Genomic DNA, 12994 nt, shown 5'->3' on the forward strand with positions numbered 1-12994 from the left:
GTCAACAAGGGGCAGAGAGGGAAAATCCTATGCTTTTCATTACCTAGAAAACACCCGCAAAATAAGTGATTCACATTACAGTATTATGGCATCACCCCCCAGCACCATGCGCTGCTGTTTTTATTGGCGATGGGCCTGAATTTGAGCCCGGGGTTCAAAGACACCCAACCTTTGCAGAAGTCTTGAGTCAGATGCAGATCTCCTAGCTCTGTCTCACCGCCAGAGAGGCCAGAGTTATTGGTGCGTTTCAAAGACAAAATAATGCAGTTAGAATGGAGGAGGAGTAGAAAATGCCTCTTGTCACCTTCTGCAGCACTATTATTTTCTCCTAGTACTCACCAAGTACAGTCCCCCGCTAGACGTTGAGTATTCTTCCCTCTCCTTTGGGAAGCTTACCCACTGCATAGGAGGAGAGGTCAGAGACAGAACTGAAACCTAGCCCCTAGGCCTTCCTGCCTTTTGTCCTGTAAATTGCAGGCACCTTGGTTCACACGTTAACATTTAAAGAAGAGGGGATCAGTGGGGGAATTCTGTTGCTGGCATTGGCCACATGCCCCTGCCCTGCCTATCCCCCATCCCTTCCCTCTTCTGCTCCGCCCATGCCCCTCCCTCCCCTGCTCCGCCTTCCTGCTGCCCCTTCTCTCCCCTCCCCTACTGTTCCCAAAGAAATGCCACGCTGCTTCCAGTGTGTGTGGGGCAGTCCTCAGTGTGGCTAGGAGCCACGTGAGTTAGGAAGCTTGCACTGCTTTTAGGGCATGCTGCTGGGAGGAAGGGGCGAAATCACCCCCATATTCATCAGAAGCAGCACTAATGGGGAGTTATGGGGTTGCATGAGGCCCCTGGTGCATCCCCCACATGTCGCCTAAAGTTTAATGTGCTGCTGTGGTTCTCCCAGCACTCTAGGTAAGCCACGTGCACTAGGGGATCAGATAAGAGCACTGGGAGCATGGCTCCCAAAGCTGTAGCACTGTCCATACTGGGGCTCTACGGTGCAGTATGCTGCATTTTCCAGTCGGGGGCGGGGGCGGGATGTATACAAACCCTTGTTTTCCATGGAACCTTAATACATTCTGTCCACTCAGAATTGCAGTCGTGTTCCTGAATTTAATTGTTCAGTCTCAAAACAAATAAACAAAAAGCCACCATGTTGTTGCTCACCAGATCATCTTGTGTTCATGGGATGGGGGAGGAGTCCGTCATTTGCCAGTAAAATGTTGGGCACCAAATTTATTTGTCCCAATATACTTGTCTGTGATGCTTGGAAGGACAGGAAATAAAACAATAAAAGAATGATTAGATGAATGCTCCTTATTTCTATTGAACTGCCTGATTATTAAACTGATGAGAAGGATAAATGGAGGAGTCTGGGGAGTGATTGCCATGTAAAATATTTCAAAATACTTTCTGCAATTCTCTTCTGTTTCTATTGTAGAAAGACGAAAAAGCAACAATAGCCAAGATGAACAGACAGCGCACCAATTCCATCGGCCATAACCCCCCACACTGGGGTGTGGATCGGCCCTTTTACAACCATCTGGGCACTCACCAGGTCTCCAAGGAGATGAAGAGAATGGTAAAGACGTTTTGGCTTTATGGAATATCTATTATTATTGTTATTTATAGAGCACCAGGGGCTGTGTGTGGCACATTGCAGGAAAACAGGGTGCATTCCCTGCCTCCAGTTTACAGTCTATGGGAACAATCCTGCACATGTTTACTACTGGACATGGTGAATATTAGCTTCACTGCAGAAGGACAAGTCACAGCAGTAATAGATACCCCTGAACACAAGTGTTTACGGGTTTGACCCTTGGTTTTTTGAGGGTGATTGATACTGAAATATGAAGTTGAATGGCAAAGAAAGAAAGCTTTTATCTAACTCTTGACCATGTTGTGGACACTCACTTCAGGGTGAGCAAGAAAAACAAGTCGTCTACTAATTTTGTGTAGACAGCACATTTTCCAAAGATAAAAGAGCTTAATTTCTCCCGGCTCTGCAAGTCCATTGCACACGCTAGTTATCTGCCAAAGGTTATGTTCGTTGCTTTGGTTTTGAAATCTATCCCTCCTGTAAATCGCACCATCACTTATACACAGGGGTCTTCAGGGTCGCTACTAAAAGGAATCTCTTTAATGACCCACAATGGAAAAGTGGCAGCTCCATCATTGATATCATTTAAGATTGCATTATACATAAAACTCAGAAAAACACTGTAAAGCATATGGAATAGTTGGCCTATGGTAACAGGTCTCTAGTTTCTAGCCTTCCTTTGAGAAAATTTGATATCCAGCCGCTTGCCAGCATAACATCTTGACAGGGTAGTGCTGCATGTGTGCAGTTTGATACTATAGCTCGTCTGGCTCATGTTAAGCTACATCAGAGCAAAAAAAGAAAAAAAAAAAGGCAAAGAAAAAGAAAAAAACTTTATTTTAAGCAGCAATTCATAACAACACTTAGCACTCTGGGAGTAATTTGCAGTCAAATTGTTTTCCAAGCATTAACTTATTCTTAATTGATTGATTGGAAGCTTTTAAAATAAATGAATTTCCTTTAATCTACATATCAAGTTAATTCAGGACAAAATTAAAACCACGTCTCAATTACAAATGGCTATGTCTCTGAGACTGCAGAATCCTAGGAGTGTAAGATACAAGTGTTGGACTAGAAGGAATCTCAAGAAGTCATCTAGGTCAGTCCCATGTACTAAAGGCAAGATTAAGTAATAGCTGGACTGGGGTGGCCAAACTGAGGCTCACAAGCCACCTGTGGCTCTTTTACTGTGAAAGTGCAGTTCACAAACCACTCCAAGCCTCCCTGCTTCTGCACATACCAGGCTGCAGTGGGAGGAAGAGCTCAGTTCCCTGTAAGCTGAGTGCTTGGGTGGCTGCCCAGGAGACATTCGGATGCCATCCAGCTGATTAGCAGTGTCCACAGTTGTCTACAGCTGGCAGCATGTGTTTCTGTAGTGGTTCGCATCTGCACATGCCTTGGTGTACAGAACAAAAATTATTCTCCCCATGGATGGTAAAAGTTAGAGGGAAGACTGCTTAGGACCTCTCTTGCAGTGGTGGGGTATGGCTTCTCTCCTGCAGGAAGGTGAGGGATGCAGCTTCAGTGCACCTGCTGGAGTTCAGGGTTATGAGCCCCAACTTCTCACGGGTTGCACCAGCTCCTGGACTTCAGGAGACTGTAATATGAGGCTCAGGGCACCAATACATTTGGCTATCCCTGAACTAGACCATTCCTAAAAGGTGTTTGTCCAGCCTGTTTTTAAAACATCTCCAGTGATGGAGATTCTACCTCCTCCCAAGGCAACTTATTCCAGTGCTTGACCACTCTGGCAGTTAGGAAGTTTTTCATAATGTCCAACCTAAACCTCCCTTGCTGCAATTTAAGCTCATTGCATCTCATCCTCTTCTCAAATGTTAAAGAGAACAATTTGTGACAAAGATGGTGCAAAACTTTTTTATACTTGAAAACTGCTGTCATGTGCCCCAGAATTATGTTCATCTTTTTTTTTTTTCTTGCCAGAGTGTTAGCTTTTGATCCACTTCAGTCCGCAGATCCCTTTCAGCAGTTTTCCTTCAGGGACAGTCATGTCCCATTTTACATGGGTACAACTGATGGGACCTTCCTAAATGGAGTACTCTGCGTTATCCTTCCTGACTTTCATCCTGTTTACTTCAGACCATTTCTCCAGTTTGTACAGGTCATACTGAATTTGAATCCTATCCTCCAAAACGCTTGCAATCCATCTGGCTTGGCTTTGTCCACAAATTTTATAAGTCTATTCTTTATACCATTACCTACATCATATATGTATGTAAGAATGGCACAGCCATTTGGAAATTACACACTATATATAATTAACTATTTGCACACATAATTATGTGGCAAGTCACATACACACCCATATATATATTTTTGCAACAGCAGCGCTTACTGAATTATGGAAGAATTAATCTTTTGTTTCCTCTGTAGCATGATTAGGTATGATTGACAGTCTCCATTTTTCTGTAAACTATTTATCATTTAACATCACACACCAAAAAGCTTTATTAAAAGAACATTATTCAGGTTTTGACATTAAGTACTCAGATGTTAGGAAATTCAGTCATTAAAGTGCCTTGGCTCACAGCAGCTTGGAGTAACCATTATAGGGAAAGTCCGCTTCCCTTTCGACAAAAGAGTGATAATTTCTTTTCAGTAACACACATACCTTGAGGTCATTGACAGAATGGCCCATTCCATTAAAATGTTGACTAACTGGTTTGTGGATCTGGAGTGTTTTGATGTCTGTTTTGTGCCCGTTGACCCTTTGTCTAAGGGAGTTAGAAGTCTGTCCAATATACAAAGCATCTGGGCATTGTTGGCACATGATGGCATATATGATGTTAGTAGAGGAGCATGAGAAAGTGCCTGTGATTCTGTGAGTAACCTGGTTAGGTCCAGTGATGGGTTACTCACAGAATCATGGGCACTTTCTCATGCTCCTCTACTAACATCATATGTGCCAACAATGCCCAGATGCTTTGTATATTGGACAGACTTCTAACTCCCTTAGACAAAGGGTCAATAGGCACAAAACAGACATCAAAACACTCCAGATCCACAAACCAGTTAGTCAACATTTTAATGGAATGGGGCATTCTGTCAGTGACCTAAAGGTATGTGTGTTACTGAAGAAGAATTATCGCACCATTCGGGAAAGGAAAACAGCCGAGCTGGCTTTTATATTCAAATTCGGCACATTAACACATGGTTTAAATCGTGATGGGAACTTTCTGAGTCACTATAGGGGCTCGTCTGCATACTTGGCTCAATCTAATTCTTGACCTTCCCCCCACCCCTCCATTCTCTGATTTGCTCACCTTGATTATCTTTTTCTGATTTTTTTCCTCCTTGCTTACTGTTTTTGGTTCTCTGTGCCTTAAATATTGAGTCTGTTCTGGTCTGGCTATGGTCTGAAGAAGTGGGTCTGTCCCACGAAAGCTCACCTAATAAACTATTTTGCTAGTCTTTAAAGTGCTACTGGACTGCTTTTTGTTTTGATAGTGTATAGACTAGCACGGCTTCCTCTCTGTTACTATTCAAACAAAAAAAAAAGCAGTCTCATACAATAAAACATTCTTCTGAATCCCAAGGACCAGCCACACATCCAGGTCAATATAACTTAAATCTTATCCCAAAACCAGTTTGCTGATAATCCTTTAGAATGTAAAAGAAAGGGGGAAAATGGGTAAAGGAATCAAATACATACAATACTTGCAAAGTTCTTAGTTCAGGATTGTCACAGTGATGGACTAGCCTACTGGCTTGAGAAATCTCTGGTTGATTCTGCACCTTTGGAAGAACCTCAGTCCCTAATTCTAATTCTGAATGCTCCCATTAGTACAAGTCTGTAGTGCAGTGGTTTCAGCAGAAAAGAAGCAAACTGGAGATATTTCCAGGATGTTTTATAACTTCTGCCATGTGGAGGGAAATCCCATTGTTCTTACTGTGGAAAATTGCATGTAAAGATGGAGTATGGAGTCACGTGGGCCAGTCCCAGGGCCATGCATAATTTTGCTTAGTCATAGCAGTGACCATTATCTGTCCTTCATGTGCAAAACCCGTGGGAAAGTCCCTTCAGGGAACACAGGCACCTCCTGTGGTGCATGGTTAGTTATGTGCTTCTTGATGAGCGATAAAATTTGAACCGTCCCTCCAAGATATGCTAGCTACATACTTGGAGGGCATCCAGGAGCAAATGTTTGCAATACAGGTACATAGCTAATATTTATGTCTTCAGATACAAAAATGATACATAACTACAAATAGCATAATCACATTCAGCAAATCACAATCTTTCCATAGGTATTTTACACGCCACGTTTTGTACAAGATTTGTTGCAGATGTATATAACAGGGTGGCAACAGGGATCTGTATGTTCATATTTTAATCTGATAACGGCCGTGTCTACACTAGCTAAAAACTTCGAAATGGCCATGCAAATGGCCATTTCGAAGTTTACTAATGAAGCGCTGAAATACATATTCAGCGCTTCATTAGCATGTGGGCAGCCGTGGCACTTCGAAATTGACACAGCTTGCCGTCATGCGGCTCATCCAGATGGGGCTCCTTTTCGAAAGGACTCTGGCTACTTCAAAGTCCCCTTATTCCTATGAGCAGATGGGAATAAGGGGACTTCGAAGTAGGCAGGGTCCTTTCAAAAAGGAGCCCCATCTGGACGAGCCGCACGGCAGCGAGTCGTGTCGATTTCAAATTGCCGTGGCCGCCCACATGCTAATGAAGTGCTGAATATGTATTTCAGTACTTCATTAGTAAACTTCGAAATGGCCATGCAAATGGCCATTTCGAAGTTTTTGGCTAGTGTAGATGTAGCCTATGTCACATAAGTGGTACTACCAACCACCTATGAAATCTTTTACTTTCACAATAATGAGAGCTGATCTACTAGTATCTCTGTAGTCATGGGATCTTTTTTTTTTTTTTTAATGAATACGTGCTGTTTCCTCTTCCCAGACTCTAAGTGTAGTTCTGTAAACTAGCCATAACACATTAGCTGTCTAGAAGTACTTTTTGTTAGTGGACAAATCTATGTTGTCTTTTCAGTAGTTCAGACTCAGTGGATGCTATTAGGAAATCTTGATCAAGATTGAGTGTAATCGTAAGTAGAAGTTTCTTCTGAACTGGCTTGAAAAGGGTTCTGGCACCATCCTATTTAGAAATCAGGGGTAAGCATGCCAAATGATTATGCTTGACATTGTTAATTACAGTTTGCCATGTCCGGCTGGTTGTTCAGTTGGAAAAACATAATTATTTGTTGACATATCAAGATAAGATCTAAGAAAATTGCTGCCAGAGTTCTGAAACAAGGGAAGACAATGTCACTTTCTAATTCCATTACATATTTGTACCTTCACAAGTATCACTACTTTTACCTTTAGAGGAGACTGCGGCTCAGAAATTCATTCCCAGTAGATCAGGGGTGGGCAATAATTTTTGATGAGGGGGCCACTCCAAAAGTTTGGCAAGTGGTCAAGGTCTGCACTCTTGCTGGATATTAATGGGATGGTGGCGGGGTCTGGGATGGAGGTTGGGTGCAGAAGGGAGCTTGGGGCAGGGGATTGGGTGTAGGAAGGGGTGTGGAGTCAGGGAGGGAGTTTGGATGAAGGAAGAGGTCATGACCTGGGGCAGGGATTGGGGTACAGGAGGAGGTGCTGGGTCCAGGAGGCAGTCTGGGCATAGAGAAGATGGTGGCCTGTAGGAGGGGTGTAGTAAGAGGGGGTGCAGGGTTTGGGAGAGGGTTGTGAGCTGGTACAGGGGTCTGGTTGTGTCCTAGGGCATGGGTGGGTTGTGACCTGGGGTGTGGGATTGGGGTGTAGGGTATGGGAGGGGTACAGAAGCAGAGGTGCAGAGGGTTTGGGTTATGTGAGGGAGAGGTACAGTGGGGCATAAGATTTGTGGGATGGAGAGGCTGAGGTGCCAGAGGCAGTCTCTGGCTGGGGATCACTTATTAGGTGTCTCCTGGCCAGTCCACCAGGTCCCTCAGGCAGGCTCCCTGCCTTCCCTGCCCCTGCATGTCGCTCAAAGTGGCTGGCTGCAGAGGCCATGTGTGTTTCTGAGAGCAGGAAGCTAGGTGGGGGGAAGGGTCTTCACATGCTGTCCCCACCATCCGCATAATTTCTTGGCTCCCATTGGCTGGTTGCCACCAAATTGACAATGCAAGATTGTGTTGGGGGCAGAGGCAATGTGTGAAGTTCCCCCAGCTCCAGGCTAGCAGTGGTGCTCAGAGAAACACATCCCCTCCTTACCCCCACATGTGAGTGCAGGACAGGCAGAGAGCCTGCCTGAGGCTCCCAGTTGGCTGTGGGGAGTATACTTCCCACCCCTGTGGTAGATCATTTGGAAAGTGGTCAAGACCCACACTTCTTTTAATGCTTTTTGGTTACACTGGTGGGAGAATTTGATTTCAAAGGCTGACGTTGTCTACAGCTTTGTGTCAGATTCCCTGCTGAAAACAAATTGGAAACTGCCTCTCTTGTACTGTTTACCCATTTTCACTTTTTTGAGGCCCTGTCACGTTTACACAACACTTTCTTTTTGTTCGAGGTCCTGTAGCCAAAAATAATACCTGTCTTCTCCATAGAAAAGATAATTTTAGTGTCCACTAGACAGGGGGCTCATTGTTTCAACTGTAGATGGGATTTTTTTAATGTATATTCCCAGCCCTCTAAGACTGTGTATGTAACACTCATGTTCAGATACACAACTGATAAAGCTGGATTAGCCAAAGGAAGACACTGGAGACAGGAAGTGAGACTAAAGCATCAGCAATGCCAAAGCTCTACAAGAGGCACAGCTCTCAGAATGCAATGGGCTTTGTAACTTGTACAGTTGCATTTACCAAAGTAAGTGGATGGATGGCACTCTGAAATACATTGGTATTGCAACTGAAGGATATTGTGGTGAGATACATTGTGTGTGTGTGAGCGTGAGCAAGAGAGAGAGAAAGAGAGAGAGAGCAAGCCATATCTATCACTATGTAGAAGAGCTCAGTCATGGTGTGGTGTAAAGTTTTTATCACGAGGGAGCATTGCCTGACAAGATGACCATGTTTTCAGAATGGAAAAACTGGGCCATTTTAATGGTGACACCATAGGGTGGCAAAGTTGTTCTACACAGGTGAAACTACACCTTTCTGAGTTGCCTTTCCTCAGCAAAGGCATTTGGTAAACAAATGTTCACATTGAGGATGGCCAAGAAGAATGTTCTAATGGCAATCTGATTTTATTTTAATACCCTACGTAGTAGCTCTGGGGTGGGAGATACATTAGTGGTACTGGGAGAGATGGATCAGCAGTCTGTAACTTTGTAGGGTATGTCTTGTCTCTTCACTGCAACAGGACACTGATGTCATGGTGCAATGCAGGTATCCCAACAATGAGCCCAGTAGAGCCTTCTCACCAGCGACGAAGCATCGGTAGTAGGAGAGCACTAGATGCTCTGGGAAGTAGCTAGCACTTCTCTTTGTGCACTGGGGTTAGGTTTCCAGATCATGAATCCAGCTGGGCTGGAATCGTAGTCAGACACCAACAACGCAGAATACCACATTGATGCGTTCAGGTTAGGTTCTTTAGTCACAAACAAGGAGTGTTCACAGCGGTCAGGGTATCTTCTTTTTCTGAACCATTTCCCTGGTTCTAATCCTCTTGTGCAGATCCAGGGTGAAGTAAAGTTAAATGGAGTCTGGATCCAGTGAAATTACACCCTTGCTGGTTCACTTGGCCTTCCCTGGCAGTCTCTGAAGCTCTTCCTCCTAGCCTTTCCTGGGGCGGTAAGAAAATTAACCAGCCTCTTCCTCCCACTCCTTCATTCTTGATCTTCCTAACAAATAGAGCAGTGGAGCCATCCAGGAGGCAGCCAGCCAGCACCAATCAGGATGCACTGCACCACTGCTTAGGCTCATCTCTTTCTGGCTCTGTGCCAAACATGTGATGCCTGCCCAGTGGTAAACTGCCTCAGCCCCTCACAGAATTTCCACTAAACCATCTCTGTTTGCTCTTGCCAGCCTTGGCAGTATATCCCACTGGCACTTAAAGGCAGAGGAGGATGGGAAACAGATGCTACAACACTGCCTGCTCCAAAGAAAGTAATGGAGAAAACAATCTTCACTTTGCAAGAAGCTGCTGTCAGTTGGCAGTCTCAATCGTAAACTTCACTGGGTCGCGGTTCCCTTGATGGGCCTATGTGGGTTTGGTGTGAAGCCAAGTCCAGCATAAACAGTGTACAGCAATTAGAGTCATCTCACTCATCTTAATTAGCCAAAGCAAACTGAGTGGAAGAGATCTGGACAAGATCGGCATTGTGTCCGTTCACAGAATGGGAAGAGGGCCAGAGTAACCCTGTGCAAGAATCTGCTGTCAGCTGGTTTCTATTTTTGTTGCTGTTAAGATAAATTTATTTTATTTTCTAAAGCCAGGGTAGTGGACTCAGGATAAATTAATATTTATTCCCCCCTGGAAACACAATTTTCTTCGCATTGTGTGTGATATATACAAAGGAACAAAGTTCTTGCTCCTCCCCATTACACACTCAGGTTTTATATTTATTTTAAGGGGGTTAATAACATAGGTGACTTGAAAACATGGATGTTTTCACTTGTGCAGTAGCAGCAACAATTTGCTTTTCTGAAGCACCTTCCAGAGAAGAATCTCAAAGTGTGTTATATGCATGAATGGATTTTAATCTCTCGCTCCCACAAAGTCAGGGAATATCTTTGTGTCCCGGTTCCTCCATCTGTAAAATGGGCACGTACACATTAAATCTCCTGGCCAAGGTCACGCACAAAATCTGTGGTAGAGCCAAGTGTAGTATGTTTTCAGGAAGAAGAATCCTATGCCCGCTCTCAGCACTGCCTGTCTGAGCTATACACCAGTTCCTTCACTGGTTTCTGGCAGTCGCTGCTAAATTTCTATAAGATGAAGCAGATTGCATACAGCCATCTCTTTAGTAGCAAAGTGCAAAGCACAGAGATCACATGACCCAGTGTGCACTATCCCATCTGGATGCAAATGGAAGAATAAAATTCTTGCCAGAGGAATAGGTGGGCAGGATGGCTGGGGTAGCATTGCTTATTGCTGCTCCACACATGTACGCCTTCCACAGGTGTGTTGCTGACCTGTATGTAAGGGGGCCCTTACTCAGCAGACCAGCAGCCTTCTTGCACTCAGCAAACACTTGGGAGGCACAGCAAGTCCTGATATATGCACTGGGGAGCAAAGTCTGCCTCTACCCTCTGATTTCAGGCCATCCTCCATAAATGTGCAATATACAGGGCAGCTTTTGTCCAAGTAGTCTCAGGTGAAGGGTGATTACTGTATGATTCTTTGGTTGTAAATATTGTGTACCTAAAAACTACTTTGCTTCCTTAATCATGTTCCTTTTACACAAAGCATTCAACAGTCTTGAAGTGCCAGCTCCCATGTGCCTCCGCATTATAGTAGATTTTAATGACAGGGTCAGATGGCTGTTTTTTTCCATACAACTTTGGCCTCATTAGATGCACAGGATTGTCAGTACTTCAGGAGCAGCTATTCAATATTTTGTTTTATCCTCATTGGCCTATGGGTTATTTTCTGCACATCCTTCAAACTGTGTTCCGAAGACAGAATTTTGAATTTCCATCCTGGATCCCATGGAAAAAGGAGTAGCTGACCATGTAATTTAAAACTGTATCATAATCCATAAACACAAGGGGGATGAATTAAGGTGGCACACCATAATATATAATGAATTAAGGTACTTTGGTTTCAGTCATTTGCTGATCATTTTAATTTTGTGTCCAGTTCTGAGCACCGCATTTCAAGAAGGATGTGGAGACATTGGAGAGGGTCCAAAGAAGAGCAACAAAAATGATTAAAAGTCTTGAAAATGTGATCTATGAGGGAAGATTGAAGGAAATGGGTTTGTTTAGTCTGGAAAAGAGAAGACTTAGAAGGGGCATGATAGCATTTTTTCAAGTACCTTTTGATGATAGGACAAGAAACAATGGGCTTAAATTGCAGCAAGGGAAGTTTAGGTTGGACATTGGGAAGAACTTCCTAACTGCCAGGGTGGTTAAACACTGGAATAAATTACCAAGGGAGTTTGTGGAATCTCCATTATTGGAGATATTTAAGAGCAGATCTAGATCGTGCTTGGTCCTGACATGAGGGCAGGGGACCGGACTTGATGATCTCTGAAGGTGCCTTTGCAGTTCTAGTGTTCTGTGATTCTATGATTTGCAGCAGTGAAATTAATAATGCATATGTGGCTTTTTTACAAATAATACCTGTTTTGCTCTTCTCTTTGTGGGGCTCAAAACAAGTGTTTACCAAGATCCCCTTTCAGTGGCAGTTGTCTCATGGTGGCAGAGTTCTACACCAAAAACACAGGGATTGGGAAATACCCTTGTGGCCATTGGACAACTTGGTTTTAACCTTTGGGAAAAGCAGCACAAAGTGCACCATGCTATCTAGACGGCCAGGCAGAAGTGCTGGCATGAGTTCCAAAGGCCACCGTATGTTGCTTCTGCTGACAGAAGTACAGCTGCGTAGGTTGCCAGTTAGCCCATCTATCAGGGAAAAGAATCTGGTACTGAGCTGCAAATTTCCCAAATGTCATCTGCATCCTCCCATCTTCCCCCACCACCTTGCGTTGTTGTTTCACTTAGGGTATGTCTACACCGGTGTTAAAAGCCTACAGCAGTACCATCCCAGCTGACTCAGGCTTGCAGGGCTTAGGCTGAGGGGCTTGTAAAATGCAGTGTAGATGTTTGGGCTCTGTGAAGTTGGAGGGTCCGAGGGCTCTGGAATAGTTACACTGCAGCTAAACAGCCCTTAGCTGCCAGTCTTGAGCTTTTAGTCATGCTGCAGACATACCCTTAGAGAGAGAGGACCTGAAAATGCATAATTCTAGGAATAAAAATACTTGAATGGAGCCGTACTGATTTGCAACCAGTCATATAAGACTGTGCACATGTTCGGTAATGGCAAGATTTGAGAGTTGCTGAGTTCAGCCTATGGCTGTGTGTGAGGCCTGCAGAGAGCAGAGCCAAGCTATGGGGTCAGTGGACCCTCCACGACAACTTTAAGTCTCCAAGATGCTTTTCCAGCTTAGTGGATTAGGGGAAGGCGTGAGCGGCTCCTGAAAGGCGTCAGGTTCCCTCCACTCCCGTTGTATTGAGGGAGATGGAACTATTTAGGGGGCACTCAGCACTGTGCCAGAATCAGGCCCATGGAGACGCAAGGTGATCTCAGAGATCTGCTCCCATAGGGTGACTGCTCTGTTGATTTAGAAACCAGGGACTGAGGTGGGGAAAGGAAAGAAAGGAATCTGGGGTGCAAGTTGACTGAACTGAGGCCATGCTGGAGCTGTGAAATTGACAAGGAGATGGGGCAGCAAGAGCCCAGATGCCTGTAGGTCCCCACTCCCAGCTGTGCTTCTGC

General features: G+C 44.4%; 1 protein-coding gene across 1 annotated transcript in view; it reads left to right on the plus strand.

Annotated features, from left to right (window-relative positions):
• The window catches only part of ADCY5 (adenylate cyclase 5), a 316815-nt gene that overhangs the window by 247179 nt on the left and 56642 nt on the right, over window positions 1-12994 (plus strand). Inside the window, exon 8 of the mRNA XM_075001015.1 lies at window positions 1433-1573. Coding sequence (XP_074857116.1) covers window positions 1433-1573 — 141 coding nt within the window. The remainder of the gene's footprint in view (window positions 1-1432; window positions 1574-12994) is intronic.

Source organism: Carettochelys insculpta, chromosome 8 (assembly GCF_033958435.1).
Source record: "Carettochelys insculpta isolate YL-2023 chromosome 8, ASM3395843v1, whole genome shotgun sequence".
Taxonomy (NCBI): domain Eukaryota; kingdom Metazoa; phylum Chordata; order Testudines; family Carettochelyidae; genus Carettochelys; species Carettochelys insculpta.